Source organism: Hyperolius riggenbachi, chromosome 6 (genome assembly GCF_040937935.1).
Source record: "Hyperolius riggenbachi isolate aHypRig1 chromosome 6, aHypRig1.pri, whole genome shotgun sequence".
NCBI lineage: Eukaryota > Metazoa > Chordata > Amphibia > Anura > Hyperoliidae > Hyperolius > Hyperolius riggenbachi.
In genome coordinates this window covers 274,691,725-274,713,649 of record NC_090651.1, presented here as the reverse complement: position 1 = coordinate 274,713,649, position 21,925 = coordinate 274,691,725, and the positions used below count along the sequence as shown (strand labels likewise).

General features: G+C 46.0%; 1 protein-coding gene across 6 annotated transcripts in view; it reads left to right on the top strand.

Moving 5' to 3' along the window:
* The first annotated feature begins 1,164 nt into the window (after nt 1-1,164).
* SIDT2 (SID1 transmembrane family member 2) overlaps nt 1,165-21,925 on the top strand; it is a 104,907-nt gene continuing 84,146 nt past the window's right edge. For 2 of the 6 annotated variants that reach the window (XM_068240908.1, XM_068240902.1), the window contains exons 1-2: nt 2,570-2,665; nt 18,214-18,491. In XM_068240908.1, the coding sequence (XP_068097009.1) occupies nt 18,333-18,491 (159 nt within the window). In that variant the 5' untranslated portion in view covers nt 2,570-2,665; nt 18,214-18,332. Of the gene's footprint in view, nt 1,229-2,569; nt 2,666-2,730; nt 2,814-15,645; nt 15,671-17,622; nt 17,765-18,213; nt 18,492-21,925 lie in introns of those variants that run through there. The other 4 variants (XM_068240903.1, XM_068240904.1, XM_068240907.1 and 1 more) reach the window with 4 other exon arrangements.

Here is a 21,925-nt window from a genome sequence, read left to right as displayed (position 1 = left end):
TGATTGGCCAATTTTACCACTTCCTTGTACTATGAGAGCTTACCTACGCAATCTGTTCACAGTACTCAAAATCTGTTGGTCATCACACTACATGGAGGTGGTAAAATTGGTCAGTTATTAGCCAATCAAAATTTAAGGTGTGTACCAGGCTTAACTCACAAAACTATTTTTTTCGGATCCTTTAACGTGACAGTTTTAAATTTGGTGTACAGACGTATTGCGTGGTTTCCTGCCAAGCAGCACATTTTATCCCATGGATATGGGAGGGTATCCCCTTGGGTGTACATAGCTTTACAGAGGCACAATTGATGTTGGAACTGCTCGTTAGAAGGATAACGTGTACCTGAACTGAGCAAAATTATTTAAAATAAGCGCCTGATTTACCTGCAAATGAACATGGTGGGAAAGAGCTCTCAGGGCTTGTTCACACTATGAGCGTTTGCGGATTTTTGTAAGCGCTGGCGATTTTATACTTTCATTTTACTTTTCACACCCGACGCTGCGTCTCGATGGGTTGTGGTACGACGCACCCAGGAGCTTTTTCTCGTCGGGAGCAGGCATTTTCCCGTCGGGTTAATTAACACAAACAAACAAAGAACATTTATATTGCGCTTTTCTCCTGGCGGACTCAAAGCGCCAGAGCTGCAGCCACTAGGGCTCTATAGACAGTAGCAGTGTTAGTGAGACTGGCCCAAGGTCTCCTACTAAATAGGTGCTGGCTTACTGAACAGGCAGAGCCGAGATTCGAATCCAGGTCTCCTGTGTCAGAGGCAGAGCCCTTAACCATTACACTATCCAGCCACCACAGATTCCTGATGACACGCCACAGGCTATTCAACGCGTGCAGGAAACGGCTCCTGCACGCATTGTCTAATGTGAAAGAGGCCTTAGAAAAGCGATTTTCTAAGTGAAGAACGCTGGGTAAAAATTCCAGTATAAATCGATCACTGCTTGCGATAGTGTTGGCGATTTTTTAATGAACAAAGCCTAAGAGCCCTTTCCCACTATAACAGTTGCTGTCATTTATAACTGAAAGAAATGATGTGCAAGGTAATTGTCCATGTTTCCCTACAGCTCAAGCGATATTACTGGTTAAAGGAGTGCTGAACCCGGAAGCTGTTACAGGGTTATCATCGCCATTTTTAAAGGCCGGAGAATTCTGTCAATCACAGTGGACAATCAGGAGGAAAAAGAGGAGAAAGAGATTGATGAGCAGATTACATGGGAGGTAAGTATGATGTGTATATGTTTATTTAGACTTTTATTTTTCAATTCAGGTTTCCTTTAAGGTTAAACATCAGAAGGGGGATATGGTGTTTGGGCTTAGTTACAGGTCACAAAGGACAACAACTGCCAAAATATTGAGGCATAGCTGATCATTGCTGAATATTTCAGTGAAGCCTTTTGAAGGGAATACAATAATAATAATAATATATTGCTTCTTATTGGTAACTAACCCTGGATTTGGGGAAACTAAAGTATTAATACAAATGCACATTTTATATCTGTAAACCGAGTACATTCACTTTTCATAACCTACATAATCTAAATTCCCCACAAGTGACGAAGTAACGCAGTATTGATTACTGTTGTCCGGATCATGAACGATTCGGATCTTTGATCCGAATCTATTTTATGAGTCGACCATCCGAATCATCAAAATGAGTGATTCGGATCGCAAAAGGGGCGGGGCCAGGAGCGACACGCCCCCTCTCAGCGGGCAGCGGGGTTCGGGAAGCAGAGCAGGGATGGATTGCTGAGTTGGATAGGAGGCAGCCTTGCAGGGAGACAGGTAGATGAGAGAGAGGGGACATGGGTGCCACTGCCAGATATGTGTAGAGCACACATACTGGCTATAATGTGCTGCCCATTACAGGCTGGCTGTTCCGTAGTGCTGCACAGTGATCACATTGGAAGCTTTTGGCTCAGCACAGCTCAGTAACTTTGCAGGCACTGTGATTGAAAGGCAATATAATCCTCCTGCACTCGGCACTAAACAGCTGCACTTATCTTCTGGGAATGCTTTCTTTCACTGTGCGACCTTTTCTTTCAAAGTGTACAGATGAACATATAGGTGAAATATATGTAAAGCATATGACTTCAGCATGTGGGTATTACGTGCAAACATTTCTGCTCTCTGCTCGTCCCTCCTCCCTTCTCTGTCCACTCCCTGCCCTCTGTCCATCTTCTCCCCTTCTCTGTGTGTCCACTCCCTCCCCTTCTCCTGTCCACAGACCTGTCCTGCTGTTCATTTCACCCCCGAATGCTTCCGGTAGTAAAATGATCCGAGATTCGGATCAAAGATCCGGATCTCTTCAATGATCCGATTCGAATCATCCGGATCATTGAAAAGATCCGAACTTCCCATCTCTAGTATTGATCACCATTCACCACCAATAATGGTGCCCCCTGCCCAGATGCACTGGTAGTTATTGTGGACCCCGTATCCTCCTCCCCCCGGATGAGTCACCAGCAGAGTCTCTCTAGCCATAGGCTCCTTTAAGATGTTGGCAGACGTCACCTCTCGGGCCGCCTCTTTAGTGTGTTTGCTTTTCCGGCTACACAGGCAGGGCTGGGGAGACAGCTGGTCGGGGATAGCGGGGTACCTGGGGAGTGTCGGCGGGATCCGCACGGGGCAGATGAGGGGTATGATCGCCGGACAGAGGTGAGCCTCATCGCACCGCTATGATAATGCTGCTGGGAGGTAGGAATGCTGTGTGCGGCTGCTGTCACCTCTCTGTGGCTTTGTCTGCTGCTGCTGTGTGACATGGCATCTGTGCGGGTGTTCTACCACTCCATATACGGGGAGATAGGTAATACTGCCTCTGTCACTCCTACCTTCTATTTGACTCAATTGTGATTTTCGCCTATGTACTTACAGACTGGTTCATTCTACCTTTGAAGTACAGTACATTCATAATTATTATTTAGTATTGATATAGTGCTGACATATTCCACAACGCTTTACAGAGTCTAGTGTTCTCACTTATTGTCCTTATAGGAGCTCACAATGTTATCCCTACCCATATGTCTATTGTGGTTTAGGGGCAAGCCAATTAACTTATCTGTATGTTGTTGGGTTGTACTGGGAAACGGGAGTCCGTGGAGGAAACCCACCCAGGCACAAATAATTAAAAAAAAACTCCTTGCAGATAGTACCCTAGCTGGGATTCAAACTGGGGACCCACCGCTACAAGGCGAGATCCACTATGCCACCTGACACACACACACTCTCACTCACTCACTCACTCTCCAAATTCAGCATCTGTCCTTAAATTTAAGGCTTAGGTTCTGGTCTGCGAAAAAAAAGTGCTTGGTTCTTTGTGGCTGCAGGCACTGCACAAAGGCTTCTAAGTTTGCGTCTTAACTTTAACCCTGTAATATTAATACTACTTACCCGTCCTTAGGCTACAGCCTTACAATGCGTTCTGTTGCTATGGACGGAGAAGAAGGGATGACTGTGAGGGTTCTGGGGGCTGGAGCAGAGGGGCGAGCAGTGCACTTAGCTGAGGCAATCTAGATGTTTTGGAGAAACATCTGGGCGACTACACTGTCTCTGCTGAGATGGATCCAATTGGCCACATTTGCCAAGTTTAATATAGCTTGCGCATCTTAGATACACACATGTAGTTGCTGTTGCCCTGCAGGGGTCATGAAGTGATCCCACGGACAACAGTTTGGGTCCCCATGCTCTACAGATCATGTGTTGCTAGCCTGCAGGCTAGTGACACATTCTTTCTATGGATGGGGGTGGAGTGAGGAGAAATAAGCTATGCACATCAGAGCAGGCAGCATTTCACCAAAATGATCTGGCAGGCAGGTTTTCTCACCTAGGCATCTGGGAGGGTTTGGGGCTGCCATACACGCAGAAGTTTCTTGGCAGAGGCAGTCTTTAGCTGCCGCCATGGCTGAGGTTAGTGTAGTGTGTATTCAGGCCTTGTGCTACGTACACACATGCGACAACCATCGTTCGTTGAGAACGACGAACGAACTGTTAATTGATGAAAGAACCACCTAAGTAAAGTTAGTTTTAAAATGTGTGTAACGATCTGATCGTTACAACGAACGTTACATCACGGAAAGCAACTATTGCGCTTGCGCATAAAAATGAGAAGTTTCATGGAGAAATAGCGAAATGCGCATGTCAAGCCTAGTACGAACGACCGTTTCCAACGATGTACTACTTTTGCAAACGATCGTCGTTGGTAAAAATCCGCCAAGCTAGATCGTTCGTTTTTAACGATCTAGCTCGTCCGTCGTTAGACTTAATGATCGTTGGTTGCTTTTTTTTAAAACGATCGTCGTTTGAAACGATCGGGAACGATCGTTTCAAACGACTATAGTCGCATGTGTGTACGCACCTTAACACAGGTAGTCAATATAGTGCATTAATCAGTCTCTTAGGTCACAGCATATGCTCTTTCATCTTAAAAACAGTTCATAAATCCAGGATGATGCTTGCCTAGGTGACAGCAGGGAAACCGTACTGAGAAAGATCACTAGATGTAAACTTGACTACAAGATTTGTACAAATATATCTGAATACAAACATTACAATATAGAGGTATTAAAGCGGATCAGAGATGAAAAAGTAAATATAACAAGTAACTTGTCTATATATCTTATCTAAAGTTTAGATACTCGTAGTTTACACAGCATATCTAGCTGCAAAAGTTTTAAAAAGTATTCCTGTGATACAATGAGGGCAGCCATGTTCTTTTTGTCATATTGTCACAGGCTAAGGGCTGGAGATGCTATCGGTTTTCTTGTGTCTCCTCCTCCCTCCTGCCCTCTGCCTCAGAAATCAGTGGCTAGTAACCTCCCCCTCCTCCTGCCCAGACTGAGCTCCTGTAATGCCTAGTACACACTATACAATGTTCTGTTACATTTTTCTGTTATGCTGGCAATACATGAGTCGACCCGGGGGCTCGATTAGCCGCCGGATCGACCCCCGCGGGCACTTGCTTATCTTCCGCTCGATTCCCCGCTATTGTCCGCCCACGGGGATCGAGCGGGGAATCGATCCGGCGGGTCATCAGACCTGTCGGAAATTATCAATCGAGCCATCAGCGGCTCGATTAATAATAGGAAAACGTATCGTGTATCCCCAGCATTAGATTTTCTGTAATTAGATTATTTTCTGTAAAGTACTGATAGAATGGTCATTATTTCTGGTGCATTGTCTTCTGGTTATCTCCTGCTGAGTAGAACAATGCTTAATTGCTAGGCAGATAGATGGTTAGATAATTTCCAACATGTTGGAAATTATCTATCTAGCAGGTAAATCTTAAACCGCATCTACACGCGTAGATGCGGCCGCGATGTTCCTTATCAATCGAGCCGCTAATGCGGCTCGATTGATAAGATCCGACAGGACGGATCTCTCCACCGCCGATTCCCTGCTCGCTCCCCGCGAGGGGCTAATGGCAGGGAATCGAGCGGAAGATAAGCGGCGCTGGCGGGGACGAGCGGGGAATCGAATCCGGCGCGGCAAGCGGGTACGCGGCGGGTACGCGTGGGGACACGGAAGAGGCGATCCGGCGGCTAATCGAGCTGCCGGATAGCCACCTCATCTACACGTGTAGATGAGGCTTTATGCTGGGCATACATGGGTCGATCCGGCGGCCGATTAGCCGCCGGATCGACCCCCGCCGTGTCCCCGCTCGTCCGCGCGGATCGATCCCTGTTAGTCCCCGCGGGCGCTCCTAATCAGCCGCTCGATTCCTCGCTATTGTCCGCCGGCGGGGATCGAGCGGGGAATCTATCCGGCAGGTCATCAGACCTGTTGGATATTATCAATCGAGCCATCAGGCTCGATTGATAAGCCTGCACAAATAGCCGTGTATGCCCAGCATAATGCTGGGCATACACGGCTCGTTTGCTCCTTATCAATCGAGCCGCTGATGGCTCGATTGATAATTTCCGACAGGTCCGATGACCCGCCGAATCGATAACCCGCTCGATCCCCGCGGGCGGACAATAGCGGGGAATCGAGCGGAAGATAAGGAGCGCCCGCGGGGACAAGCGGGGACCGATCCAGGCGCCGGCGGGGATGCGCCGGGATCAAGCCAGCGGCTCGATCCGGCGAATAATCGAGGCCGTGTATGCCCAGCATAACAGAAAATCTTACAGAAAATTGTATGGTGTGTACTAAGCATAGGCCCTTGCTATTGTCTGAAAATGCCCTGGCACTCTGAGGGCTGTGGGCGAGGCTTGTTTAGTTTATAGGGAATTAAAGTATTAAAACAAAAACAAAAGAAGTATTTGGCATGAGGAATGCCCTATAAACTATAGGAAAGGGACACAATTCTGCAATGAGTAAAAGTTAATCTCGGATCCACTTTAAGCAGATTTAATTTGGGCAAAGTGCTCAAGGAGTAGTCCTATTCCAAACAATGCATCCATGAGCCCTTTGCACATGCTCTGAAAGGCCTGGTGCACACCAAAAAATGCTAGCAGATCCGCAAAATGCTAGCAGATTTTGAAACGCTTTTTCTTCTTTTTCTGTAGCGTTTCAGCTAGCGTTTTGCGGTTTTGTGAAGCGTTTTTGGTGTAGTAGATTTCATGTATTGTTACAGTAAAGCTGTTACTGAACAGAATCAGAATCAGAAATATTTATTTCGTTAAGTACAGCAGGTGCTGTACCCGGAATTATTTTTGACACATACAGGGTCGGTGATGGTACAGTGAATAACAAAATACAGTGAGTTGTACATAGAATGGGCATATAGACAAGCATAGTGGAGAAGGACTGGAGGGGGCACCAAGTGCTATGTTGAGGGGGGCTGCCACAATCCATTGCTGCGCTCAACCACTCTGGAGCGATTTGGATACTTCCCAGTGCGTCCATAGAGGAGGATAGTGCAGAGAAGAGCGAGAGAGAGCTGGATAGCATGAAGGAGAGAGCGAGAGAAGAGATGAAGGAAAGTAAAGAGGAGAAATAAGAGAGATACAGTCCGAGAATCCCATGGGGTTGCGTTGCTTACTGGCGGCTCGGATTTACTGTCCTGGTTGGGAGTAGGCTTGTGGCCTGGTCTGGTGAGGTTAGACCAAACGTGGTTGAACTGGTAAGCCCAGAGTCCAAAGACCGGACGGTGGCTTCAGGCAGAGGAGAGCATCACTTCTGAAGGGGGGCAGGCACGGACAACAAGCCTGCAGGGCTCCATGGCAGGATGGAGCTGTAAGACTGTGGCCCCAGGCCAGGGGTGCACCTTAAGCTGTGGTGGGCCTGGAAGGTGGCAGTAGACTGGCCATGCTGCCGATGGGAGACCTGATGGCTGGAGATGGAGACTGTGATGCTGGCTGGGGAGCCTGACGAATCAGTGGACAGGTTGGAGGGAGAGGGCAGAAGCAGCCGGCCTGCTATGGCCGCAGAGATGGAGCAGCGCGGCGAACATACCTTCCCTAGCCCCGGCGATGGAGTGGCCTGCAAGAGTCCCCGTTTGCATAGCCCAGTGCCAGATCTCCCGTCGGTGAAGTGGCAGCTGGAGCAGCAGAGATCGCCGTGCAAGAAATTCCCCGGCAGTGAAGTACAGCAGCAGCGGCAGTTGGATCTTCCGTGGTCGCGATGGAGCAGCCGCGTGCAGCCTCTGATCTCCCCGGTGGCGGTGGTAAGGTAGCCTCTGTGCTGTAGTGCCGGCATCATGGATGGAGGATGTCAGGGTCCAGCCAGTGTTCCTGCAGATCCCAGCGGTGAAGTAGCCACAGCAGTGTAGGAGCGGTGCGGATCAGATCAGGCTTGCGGCTCCTGTAAACGGTGGTGCAATGGCCCACGTGCAGCCCATGTGCTGCCAAAGGAGGTAGCCGGGTGGTCGTCTCAGCGGCCCCACATGGAGGGAGCTCAGCGCTGCCTTGCCAGGTAGGATCACATGGAGAAAGATAAGCGCTGCCTTGCCCAGGTGGGTTCTCGGGTAGCTACTGTACAGCTACTAAACAGCTACTGTAACAAAAAACGCCTGGCAAACCGCTCTGAAGTGCCGTTTTTCAGAGCGGTTTGCGGTTTTCCTATACTTAACATTGAGGCAGAAATGCATCCGCAATCCAAAATCTGCAGCAGCCCAGGAGTATGCATTTCTGCAAAACTCCTCCCGCTCTGGTATGCACCAGCCCATTGAAATACATTACCCTAGCGGATCCGCACCCGCAAGCGGATCGCAAACCGCAGCAGAACCGCTCTGGTGTGCACTAGGCCAAAGTTATTCCATGCTTTAACAAGTTGCAGCAACCCTAATAAAATGCTACCTAGAGATGGGACAAATCCTAAATTAACTTGAATGCAAATCCAAAAAGATTCTCAACCCTTTCGAGCCTAATGAATCCTGTAAATAAGAATTTTGAGTAGTTAGACTTAAGGTGGCCACACACGATACAATAAAATGATCCGATTTTACGGCAATTCGATAAAAACGATCGGATCTCTCGAAAAAATCGAAAGCTTTTTTTTTCATTCGACTGAAAAATCTGATCGGATTTCCCGTTTTCTTCGATTTTAATCGATCCGGAATGCCAGATATTTTTCTTCAATCTTTCTAAAGATTGTATGGTGTGTGTTGGATTGTCAATTTATTAACCGGTTCAGCACCGCAGTCCGAAAATCTCATGCATTCGAGCAACATTCACCTCCCATTCATTCGCCTATAACTTTATTGCTACTTATCACAATGAATTGATCTATATCTTGTTTTTTCCGCCACTAATTAGGCTTTCTTTGGGTAGTACATTTTGCTAAGAATTATTTTTTTCTAAATCTATTTTAACAGGAAGATTAAGAAAGAAATGAGAAAAATTCATTATTTCTCAGTTTTTGGTCATTATAGTTTGAAATTAATATACGCTACCGTAATTAAAACTCATGTATTTTATTTGCCCATCTGTCCCGGTTATTACACTGTTTAAACGATGTCCCTATCACAATTTATGGTGCCGATATTTCATTTAGAAATAAAGGTGCATTTTTTCAATTTGCGTCCATCACTATTTATAAGCTTATAATTTTAAATAATATAATAACATAACATATTCTCTTGACATGCATATTTAAGAAGTTCAGACCCTTGGGTAACTATTTATGTTGTTTTTTTTTTTTTAATTGTATTTTTTATTTTTATTTTTTATATAAAAAAAAGTGTATGTGGGTAATTTTTGGTGTGGGAGGGAAACTGCTCATTTTAAATGTAAAATTATATTTTTTTTAATTAAAGTTGTATGTTGGTGCAGTTTACTATTTGGCCACAAGATGGCCACAGTGAAAAAAGTCCTGGATGCGAACGATCTCGCATCCAGGAACTAAAATGCTGGGGAGATGTTTCCTGGGGGCAGAAATACTGCGCTCTCTGGAGAGAAAGCGTCGGTATTTCTGCGGGGAAGGTAGATCGGTAAATGGGAATTATATTCCCATTCACTGATCGGAGGGCTAGCGGCAGGCAGCGGGGGCGCGCCCGATCGCGCGCACCAGCCGGCGGCAGCAGCAGTGCCTATCTGGACGAGGAAGCTTGTCCAGATAGGCCGAACTGGTTAATATACACACCCTAGCAATTTTGTCAGTTTCCAATCATTTTTATCATAATTGGGGAAAAATTGAACATATGTGTGTGGTACATTGGTCATATTTTTGAAATGTTATAATCAGTCAGAAAAATTTATTGCAATGCTTAAAGGGATACTGTAGGGGGGGTCGGGGGAAAATGAGCTGAACTTACCCGGGGCTTCTAATGGTCCCCCGCAGACATCCTGTGCCCGCGCAGCCGCTCACCGATGCTCCGGCCCCGCCTCCGGTTCACTTCTGGAATTTCTGACTTTAAAGTCAGAAAACCACTGCGCCTGCGTTGCCGTGTCCTCGATCCCGCTGATGTCATCAAGAGCGCACAGCGCAGGCCCAGTATGGTCTGTGTCTGCGCAGTACACTCCTGGTGACATCAGCAGGAGCGAGGACATGGCAACGCAGGCGCAGTGGTTTTCTGACTTTAAAGTCAGAGATTCCAGAAGTGAACTGGAGGCGGGGCCGGAGCATTGGGGAGTGGCTGCGCCAACACAGGATGTCTGCGGGGGACCATTAGAAGCCCCGGGTAAGTTCAGCTCATTTTTCCCCGACCCCCCCCCCCCCCCCCCCCCCCCCTACAGTATCCCTTTAAATTGAACAGATATTTAAAAAATTGTATGGTGTGTGGCCACCTTTAGAATATACTATTCTAAGTCTAAATACTAAATTTATTCTGATCACACAATTCATATGTACAGGATTTGTTCTATTCAAAAGATTTGAGAATCAGTTTGGGTTCCAATTTGAGGAAATATGGGATTCCTCCCATCTCTAATGCTACCCCATGAAATGTATGTAACTTAAAGCGGATCCGAGATGAAAAACTAACTATAACAAGTAACTTGTCTATATATCTTATCTAAAGTTTAGATAGTTTACACAGCAAATCTAGCTGCACACCGCTTTAATAGAAAATAATTATTTCTTCCTGTGATATGACAGCAGCCATGTTGTTTGTAAACATTACACAGAGGCAGGCTTATCTGTATCTTGAGCAAAAAAACCTAGATGCTAGATTTTTCACCCAAGAGGATCACAAATTGTCTTGGGCAACAAAAAGCTACAGTCTGTATGTTAAGGGTGTAAGCAAATTAACTCTGCATTCGGGAACCGGTCTGTCCAGTCTATGTGCCAAATTATTATTTATTTTTTTTAAAGCGCTATCTGCATTGACATTTAAAGTGTACCCAAGGCGATATGTGACATGATCAGATAAACGTGTATGTACAATGCAAAACATATTAACAACTTCCCTACCCTGGGTTATTTCCCCTTAAAAACCAGAGCAATTTTCTACATTTCACACTCCTCCCATGCATTAGCCAATAACTTTTTTTTTTTTTTTTTAAATCAGCCTTTATTAACCACTTCACCACTGAGGGGGTTTACCCCCTGACCACCAGAGCAATTTTCACCTTTCAGCGCTCCTTCCATTCATTCGTCTATAACTTTATCATTACTTATCACAATTAAACGATCTATATCTTGTTTTTTCCACCACTAATTAGGCTTTCTTTAGGTGGGACATTACGCCAAGAATTATTTTATTCTAAATGTGTTTTAATGGGAAAATAGGAAAAATCTGGGAAAAAATTATTTTTCAGTTTTCGGCCATTATAGTTTTTAATTAATGCATGCTACTGTAATTAAAACCCATGAAATGTATTTGCCCTTTTGTCCCGGTTATAAAACTGTTATAAAATTGTCCCTATCACAATGTTTGGCGCCAATATTTTATTTGGAAATAAAGGTGCATTTTTTTCAGTTTTGCGTCCATCCCTAATTACAAGCCCATAGTTTATAAAGTAACAGTGTTGTGCCCTCCTGACATAAATATTTAAAAAGTTCAGTCCCTAAGGTAACTATTTATGTATATTTTTTTATTGTACATTTTTTTTTATTTTAATTACAAAAAAAAAAAAAAAATGGGAGTGTGGGAGGTAATGAGTAAATTTTTTGTGTAAAAGTAATTTATTTGTATGTGAAAAATGTGTAGGGTGTAGTTTTACTATTTGGCCACAAGATGGCCACAGTAACTTTTTGTTTTAATGCGACCTCCAAGCGTCCTTCCGGAAGATTGGAGGAAGTACTTGGAGGCTGGGTAAGATCACAATGATCGCGCTGCCCATCGGAGAGCAGCGGATCATTGCGGGGCTTAGATCAACAAACGGGAATGGATTTTCCCGTTCATTGATCTCCGGGCGAGCGGGCGGCGGCGTGTTTACTAGCGGCAGGCGGCGTGTTTACGAGCGGGAGTGCGGACAGCGGCGGAAGTGCGCAAAGTACGGATTTCTCCGTCCCTGGGTGTTAAAGGATGGAAAAAGGGACGGAGAAATTAGTACGGGCGGGGGGAAAGTGGTTAAAATAAATAAAGAGCATACAACAATATAAACAAAAATAAAAAGAACCAAAGAAAGCAGCAGTGTACATTAGTGAAATGGCGCAACGGCCAGACATAAAACTTACATCAGAAGAACATAGAAAGTCATTTTTTGAGGGCATAAGTCCTGCCAACCTCGCATGCAAATAAAAATATCCCTACAAAAGGGAGCCCCAACATACATTGATAAAAGAAAGTGCATATAAATGTATTGCTCAGGCAAGGCGTAGGAGATGAATCAGATACAGCTGGTATATGGCTAATCCTGCTGCCGCACAACTCCCGGCCGTGTTAATTACTATTCCCCCTCCAGGCCGCTATGGATAGTGGGGAATGATGTAATTCGACTTCCAGCAATAGCAGTGTTTTAAATGACAGTGTTTTTAAATTTAACTTCTGACGGCGCCGAAGTTACACTCTGTGCGCTGCTATAGCCATAATACCTATTACGGCCTATGATGGCGCCGGCTGCACCCAAGCAAGTCTCCTGCGCTGGATTCTTAGTGTTCGCAGGCAAGACCACTCAACAGATTTATCATGTGCTAACTCAAAATCTGGTATAGCCAATAACTTTATCGCTACTTATCACACATTATCTATACCTTGTTTTTTTCGCCCCAATTAGTACTTTTTACTAAGAATTATTTTATTTTGTAAGCATTTTAAGAGAATAATATGAAAATATTTCTCAGTTTTTAGGCATTACAGTTTGAAAATAAAGCGTTACTGTAGATAAAACCCTCACATTTTATTTGCCCATTTGTCCAGGTTATTATAACATTTAAATTATGATCCTAGTACAATGTATGGTGACAATAACCCCCCCCCCCTCCCCCCCCTTTGTTAGCCAGATGTGCTTTTTTATATCCCCCATACTTGCCCAGATGTGCCTTAGAGGACCCCTCCCCTCCCAGCCTCAGTTAGCTAGACGTGCCCGACTGCCTGTTCACCCCCCACATAGTTGGCCAGATGTGGCTCTTAATCTCCCCCCCCATGGATATGCAGGTGTACCCCTTTATTCCCCCCTCCCCAGATAGCCAGGGGTGTGCTCTCTTATTCCCCCCCCCCGATAGCCGTGTGTAACACCCTCCACCCCTTCAAATGCCATGTGTAACACCCCCCTGCCTCCCCTTCCCCCCCCCCCCCCAAGATATGGGCAAAGGGAAGCATTACAATGTAGCAATCTCTCACTTGACCCTGTTCCTGCGGCAATCAGGCTTCCCTCTTAGGCCCCGTTCACACTTGCGGTTTTGTCAAAACCGCACCGGATGTCCGGACCGCACCGTATCCGGACCGGACCTGATCCGTACGGTTCCTATCCGGATCCGGTCCGGATCCGGTCCGTTTGCATCCGGTTTCCGTGCGGTGTGAACACGGTTGCGGTCCGGATCCGGTTTCTTAAGGAGATAACAACCTGTTATTACCTGGGGTCTGGGAGGTCAGCAGAAGGGTCTGGGGTCATTGTTGGAGACAGGTGGACGTGTGGAGACCATCCGTGGATACAGAGACTGCAGTTGGGACCATGGATCCAGGCATTTTTTACTCGTATACCTGGGAATTCTCTGTTGTTCGCCTCCTCGTTATCAGACTAATCAGACATGTTGCTGCCTAGAGCTCCATCATGAAATCGCTGCTGCCCCACCTGAACGCTGGGCCCATGTGGTCCCCATCCAAAATGCATAGGAAGTGGGGTAGAACGTCCGGTTTTTGTAGCCAGTGTGTTGTGCGCTCTCCGGTTCTCATTGGTTTCCATTGGCCGGATGGTGCAGTCCGGCTCCGCCCCGGATACGGCTGCCGGAGGAGCCGGACCAAAAAATAGCGCATGTTGGAACGGACGCCGGAGTCCGGATCCGGTCCGGATCCGGTCCGGCTCCGGTCCGGCAGAACGGACGCATGTGAACGGACGCATAGGCTTTCATTGCTATTGCCGTGCGTCCGTTCCGTCCGTTCTGCAAGCGGTCCGGCTCCGGCACGGCGATTCCGGACGGCCACCGCTAATGTGAACCGGGCCTAAACCAGGGGTGCCCATTAGGTAGATCGCAATCTACCGGTAGATCGCAAAGAACCTCATGGTAGATCCCGACCCCACTACATTTTCCATTCTGTATATACAAGTGTGCTCTTAAAATTGTACATAGGTAGATCATTTTGACTTGCTACTTCTTTAAAGTAGCTCACAAGCCAAAAAAGTGTGGGCACCTCTGCTCTAAACAGTACCGCTGTCAGCCTCACTATGCCTAATGCATCGACTCCAGGCTTGATGACGGTACCATAGTGAGGCTGACAGCGGTATTGAATGGAGGGGAGCCGATCGCCGCAGGAATAAGGTCAGGTGAGAGATCTTTACATTGTAATCCTCCATGTTGCTCGACCGCATGGAGGCTGTTTTATTTTGCTGCCTGAAAGAGTTAATTTTCAGGCAATGAAGTGACAGCTTCTGTCTTGTTGGGGAATCTAGTAAACCTCACTGATCAGCAAACTACAGCCATAAAAGTTTTCCTGGCAGAATACAACTTCTGAGGGCAGGAGAGGGATAGAAAAAGGTCAATAGTTCACGTCTTTTAACTCTGGGATACTTAATAAGATGCCATTGAGCATAGGGCTGTGGAGTCGGTACAAAAATCATCTGACTCAAACCCCTTATTTAATGAAACTACCGGCTCCAGGTACCTAAAATTGCTCCAACTCTGATTCCTTGACTCCAACGTTGTAGTCTAATTTTTACAAAGGCTATGAATTTGATTAAAAAATCATCAGACTCCTACTCCTCAATTTACTGAAACCACCTACTCCAAGTACCCAAAATTACTTAGACACCGACTCCACAGCCCTAATTGAGCAGAGGCAATAAAACCATCAATCTACTTTGTAAATGATTAACCCTTTCTGGACTAGCACCCTCTGCCCCCTTAAGGACCAGAGGGTGCTGGTCCAGCAAACCGCCGCTTCCCGACGAATCGCCGCAAGTTACCATCGCTCCCGCCGTACACGCCGCTCTGTCCCCGCCGCAGGCTGCTCTCTCTGCCGTCGCTATGACGGCAGAGCGCTGTGCGCCGGTCAGGAGCCGCTTTCATTGGCTCCTGACCCTGTCATTCCATGTAAGCCAATGGGAACGGCTTACATGAATGACAGGGCCAGGAGCCAATGAAAAGGTCTCCTGCCCGGCTCACAGTGCTCTGCCGTCATAGAGGCAGGAGGGCATCACATTGCGGCGGGGGCAGAGCGGACTGAGGGACGGGCGGGGGCGCGCGATCAATGGGACGTAGAGTTTACGTCCGGTCAGGACCGCAGCGCCCCCTGCCCGACGTAGATTCATACTCGCTCGGTCCGCAGGTAGTTAAATATAAAATTAAACCATGGGATATCTTAAAGAAAACCTGAACTGAAAATTAAAAGTCAAAATAACCATACACAGGTCATACTTGCCTCCCGTGTAGTCTACTCCTCAACCTCTTTATCCTCTCCCGCGTCCTGTTTGTCCACTGTGATCAAGGGAATTATCTGTCCTCCATTTTCAAAATGGTCATTACCCCATAACCGCTTTCTGGTCAGCACACTGTTAAACTGTCATATTGCCCACTTGAGTTATAGGAAAACATAGACATTACTTGGCACATCAGTTGCCCTCTTAGCTTTAACTGACAGCAACTGATAAATAACTGACAGCAACAGATATATTTCAATTCTGACAAAATTTGAAGCAATCACTGTCAGAAGAAAATGGTGAGCTTCTGAGAGGAACTAATAGCAAGGTAACTATGTAATGTTCATTTGAAGTTACCTCGCGTTTATTTTAAATAATTTTACTCAGTACAGGCTCTATTTAAAAAAGTCATTTTTAGGAGTTGGAGGATAAATACAATTGTTTATCTCGTCAGTTTATTTTCACCTCGGGTCCACTTTAGATAGGTAAAATCCCATTATTTAAGCACCAGCTGGGGTTTATCCAATCCTGGACTAATACTTTTTTTTTGAACTTCAAATATTGTTTACACTTTATAACATGACGGTGATTAAATATAAAGTTTCTTGTAACAGATTTAGGTCTGATGCATACCTAAAAGAGCTAGTGTAATCGCAAATGCTGAGGGTTTTTAGAAGTGATTTTTTTTTTTTTTGTTGTTGTTGTTGTAGGCAATTTTTGGCATGTGCCTAGCGATTTTCTAGGTATGCCTTGCGAATTTTGGAGCGTTTTGGTGTAGCAATTTTTTTCATTTTTTTGTGTGCAGTAGAGCTGGACGTGTACAGCTTTTGTAGAAGAAGAAGAAAAAAAAAAGCTTGGAAAATCGCTCTGTTATAGCCTTTTTTTAGAGCGATTTTTCCACTTTCCTATACTTAACATTGAGGCTGAATCGCCTCAAAAAAGCTACAGGACCCGCGTTTGCGTCTGGAAAAAAAATCACATCGCTCTGGTGTAATCAATCCCATTCTAATACATTAGCCAAGTGCTTTTCAAAGCGCTAGCGTTTTTAAAAGCTCTCAGAAGCGCTCTAGGTGTGCACCAGCCCTAACTTTGTCCCTTAAAGGGAACCAGAGATGCCGGACATAGAAAAAGAAAAAAGATTTCATACATACCTGGGGCTTCTTCCAGCCCCATAAGCCTGGATCGCTCCCACGCCGCCATCCTCCGCTTCCTGGATCCGCCAGTACCCGGTCACTCCCGGCGGACGCGGCCAATTGTCCGCATGATCAGGGGATCCCTCCAGTATGCAGCCGCACGCGTAAGGGTATGCTGGGAGCCCCTGTGATGCGGACAATTGGCCGCGTGCTGACGCCGACTGGGCGACTACGGGACCCGGAATAGGCTGATACAGGAAGCGGAGGACGGCGGCGTGGGAGCGATCCGTGCGTATGGGTCTGGAGGAAGCCCCAGGTATGTATAAAATCTTTTTTCTGGCGTCTCTGGTTCCCTGTAAGGTGGCCATACACTGGTCGATTTGCCATCAGATCGATCAACAGATAGATCCCTCTCTGATCGAATCTGATCAGAGAGGGATCATATGGCTGCCTTTACTGCAAACAGATTGTGAATCGATTTCAGCATGAAATCGACGCTCTACTGTTTAAACTTCCTGTAGGGACAGGAGGAAGTGAAGCTTGCCGGAACCCAGCGGAGAAGGAGCAGCGGGGATACGCGCCGGCTGGATCAGGTAATGTATTGCCGCTAGCGTTGGTCGTCGGACATACGAACGCCGCCATCGACGCACTCCCGACCCGCACTAGGTGCCTCTAATCCATTCCAGTTGAATTGGTGTCTATATCTTCTGTGGAGGTAAGCGATGACCTCCTTCTTTTTTTTTTTTTTTTTTTTTTTAAATTTTTGTTTTATATTTTAAAACTCTAAAATAGAACACACATTTGGCCACCTCCATCCTACCCATATCTAGTGTGAATGAGCCCTTACTAATCTGTGTCTGAAATATTGCTTCTCGCTTCTTTAGAAAATGTGTAGACCCTTTGTGGCTAGCAGCCCCAGGTTCCCACTATGTTTTAATTTAGTTAGTGGTTAGGTCTCTTCTGTGAGGGCACGTCATTGCCGTGGAAGAGTCAAGTACTGAACAAACTGTTTTGGAAGCAAAGTCCTCCATTTGCTGCATCTGCTTTGAATGCAAGTTGTGTAATCTGCCCGTGTTTTGGGCTCTTCACACCTGGTCAATTCGGGTGGAGCCTGCATTTGAAAGCTCCATTTTCTCCTGTACAATAGATGCTTTGTCTCTCCACTGACTCTGGTCTGACTCCACTGGCTGCATGCTGGTTGCAGATGTGGGACTCAAAAACAACGAAAGCCGAAAATTTGCACTACAGCTGGGCAACTGGTATTGAATCAATCCCTCAACAGCTTGATGGTGAGTGCTTTACAGATGTGCTGATAGCCTACAGGCTAGCGACCTGTTCTGTTTATGGGGTGGGGGCCCTACAGAGTGGTGCCGTTGTGATGTCGGGCAGGAGCCAGATGAGTGGGGGAAAACAATGCTCTCGGCCGAAGCAATCCACCAGATGGATGGCTGGCCAATTGGCAGAGAGGGGTCGAGGGTTGGTGTACACACTCTGGATTCTCGGCAGAGGAGGTCTTTATCGACGGCCTCGGCCGAGTTTCATCTACTGGGTGTACGGGGCTTTATTTGGCTGCAGATGAAAATGGTAAGGTAATTTTGTCATGACTGTAAAATACGAAAAGACTTTGCTACACCCGTGTGTGTGTGTGTGTGTGTGTGTGTGTGTGTGTGTGTGTGTGTGTGTGTGTGTGTGTGTGTGTGACAATCCTCCTCATTGTGTCTTCTGTGTGTGTATACAGGTACACAGCTATCTGGTGGTGACTCAGGCATGCTATCCTTTGATTACATAAGGTGTGGTATGAAGTGCTGATGCTGGAAGGTCCACAGGACAGCAGGAACTCTGCACTCCTCGCTGGAGATGTTCACCCTGGGATTATGTCTTCTGTTACTGTGGCCTGCATTTTCAAAAAAGGAAATACAGCAGAGAAATGCGGAATTCAACAAGGAATACAATGACTCTGTTAACAACGACTTACAAAGTATATACGCTTTTAACCACACCATGCTAAGGAACAAGGTAAGCAATGTTCTGCATTATATATTCTAAAAAGGCTAATTTCCCTGGATAGTGTGATTTTATGTTGCTGTAGCCAATGAGAGGTCGACTTGTCCTTGTGTTTTGGCTCATTGTCATGTTGGAAAGTCCAAGTATGTCCCATGCTCAGCTTCCTGGCTGACGAGTGCAAATTTTCCTCCAGTACTTTTTGATAACTTATAGCATTTAAATTGCCATCAATTCTGACCAAATTTCCTGTGCCATTGTCTCTCACACATCCTCAAAACATCAGCGATCCACCACCATGTTTCACAATAGGAATGGGTTAACTTTCATCATAGTCCTTGGTAATTCCTCTCCAAATGTAGCGTTTATGGTTGTTGACAAAAAGTTCAGTTTTATTCTCATCTCTACAAATGACTTTGTACCAGAAGGTTTGAGGCTTGTCTCTGTGCTTTTTTTCATATTGTAAGCAGGATACTTTGTGGCATTTGCATAGTGGCTTTCTTCTGACAACTCTACCATGCAGCCCACCTTTCTTTGATTGCCTCCTTATTGTGTATCTTGAAACTGCCTTACCACAATTTTTCCAGAGTCCTGTATTTCACCTGAAATTTATATGTGGGGTTTTCCTTGCATCTCAATCAATTTTTCTTGCAGTTGTGGCTGAAATTGTAGGTGGTTTACCTGACCGTAGTTTGATTTCAACAGAACCCATAATTTTCTACTTCTTAATTAGAATTTGAACACTGCTGATTGGCATTCTCAGTTCCTTAGATATTTTATATTGTCCCTTTCCTGCTTTATAGAGATCAACTATCTTTTCCAGCAAATCCTTTTGACTTTTCTTTTACTTGGCTTAGAATCCAAAGAATATCAGTCCAGCACTAGATAAACGATGGAACGGTCTGTCGGGAGTCAAGAAACTCATTGTTTTTTTACACACCTTCTCAATTCCTCATTCTTCCATCTGGGAAATACAGTGAGAATTTAACACCTTAAGGCTACTTACACACCAGGACGTTACAGGCGTATGTTAGTGCAGCCTGTAACGCAGCTCACCGCACAGCACTACAAAGTCAATGAGGCTGTTCACACTGCCCACGTTACGTTACACGGTAACGCTGCTCATTCGGGCAAAGTGCAGCGTACTGTGCGTTCTGAGCGGCTTAAGCCACGTTAGATTGTTTGCACATGCTCAGTGGGGGGCGAGAGGAGGCGGGGAGATGCCGCTACAGTAGCTGCGCACATGGCTACTTAATATGCACTGCACTGGCGGCTGCTGATTGGCCGGCGGGACCACGTGATGCGGAATGTCTCATTCCGCATCACGAGGTCCCGCCGGCCAATCAGCGCCACTCTGGTAGACCTTATGCGGATAGAGCCGCCTAACGCGGCTCACTCTAACTTCCTCTCCCGCACCACCATACGGTGCGTTAGGTGCATGTTATGCGACCTTAACGTAGCACCTAACGCAATGTCTTAGTGTGTAAGTAGCCTAAAGGGACACTTAAGCCAGAAAAAAAAATGAGTTTTACTCACCTGGTGCTTCTACCCGCCCCCTGCAGCAGTCCTGTGCCCTCGCAGCCACTCACTAATCCTCTGGTCCCCTGCTGCCGGCTAGTTTCGTTTTTACCGACAGCACTGGCCACGCGTAGCTTTCTCCGCATTCCCGACTGTAATTAGCGCTATTCCGGGCCCCAACGCGTACAAAGATATGCGACAACGTGTATTTTTGTATGCGTTGCGGCCCGCAATAGCGCTAATTACAGTCGGGAATGCAGGAGAAAGCTACGCGTGGCCAGTCCTGACAGGCCTGTCGGCAAAAACGAAACTAGCTGGCAGCGGGGGACCAGAGGATTAGTGAGTGGCTGCGAGGGCACAGGACTGCTGCAGGGGGCTGGTAGAAGCCCCAGGTGAGTTTTTTTTTTTTCCTGGTTTAAGTGTCCCTTTAAGACCTACCTAGTTCATGCATTTGTATCCTCACGCCTGAACTACTGCAATGCCCTAATCATCGGATCTCTGGATTACGTTTTGCACCCCTGAGAACTAGTACAGAATGCAGCAGCCATACTCCTAGCCAATGCCTCCCGCATCTCTCCCGTAGGGATGACGATGTCAAGAAGAACGCATGGAAGAGTATGTGATTAGTTGATAAGCTGATTTGTAAGGTTTTGATTTGCTGGTCATGATCCTGTGTTAAATCAGAAATTTATCACAACAAATCAGAACCTTACAAACCTATCACCTGATCAAACTGATCACACACTTCTCCATGAGTTCTCCTAGGCATTGCCATTTCTACTCCCCAGAACTGCAAACTATTCACTAGTTGCCAGTTAAATTGAGAATTGAGGCCCCTTTTACACTTGGCCACTTTCTTTGGGTTACGTTACCCTTTCTTCAGGCAGGGTAATGCAACAGCAAAGAAAGTGTATGGGGCTGAGTACACTAACCACGTTATGTTACGCTTGAAGTGTTTGATAGAGATAGAGGATATAGTGGAACTACCATATATGCCCCTCCACGCACCCTCCATTCTACAAATAAAATGAATTTTGTTATTTCTAGGATCCAATTGAAAACATTTGCTGCACAGGCCTTTCCTTATACAGCCCCTACTTTACAGAACTCCCACAATCACTGCTGAAGGTCCCATCTCTGGACACTTTATGAAAAGTCAAGAGTCTTTCCTGAGCCTTTGAGACTGCAGAAAGCAGAGTCACAGCACTTTGAGCCCCCAGGGAGAAAAGCACTATAAAAATACTTTTATTATTATTATTATATGAAATTTGTATGTCCTCACGATGATTGTTTGTGTATTCTCCCACCACCCAAACATCTAGTTTTAGGTTAATTGGCTTCCCCACAAATTGGTCTGAGACTGTTGTGGATATTATTCTATGACTTTGGGAGTGACATTAGATTGTGAGCATCTTTGACTGGGACTGGGTAGATTGATCTGCCACCAAGCTGAAAACAAGCTGCTATGTGCTGTGGAAAGGCAGTGTGCTCTTGGGACATTATAAATCAGAATGCAATAGTTATGGAAGACGGGAGGGACTCCAGGCAGTGAGGCACTGCTGCAATTACGTTTTCACCTACCAGATTAGGAGACAGTGGGTGCAGGGCACAAATCTATTTTTAGCAACATATCAGTTTGTATAGGATACTTTTTTTTTTTTTTATCTGGTACAGTGTGAACCCAGTCAAAACATGCAGGAACTCTCTGGGGTTGTACCTCAAACCCTTTGTATCTATTGAGTTGACCATCACTGCTTTAGAACATCCAGATTCTTTGGTGGCACATTTGAGCATGCTTCTGAGGATCCTCAAATAACAATAAGACCCTCTTATTTACTTGGGTAAGGGTGGTTTTCTGGTCAACCCTATTTTAAGTTGGTGACCAGATGCCATGATAAGCTGCCCTCCAACTCTATTACCCTCACCTCCTT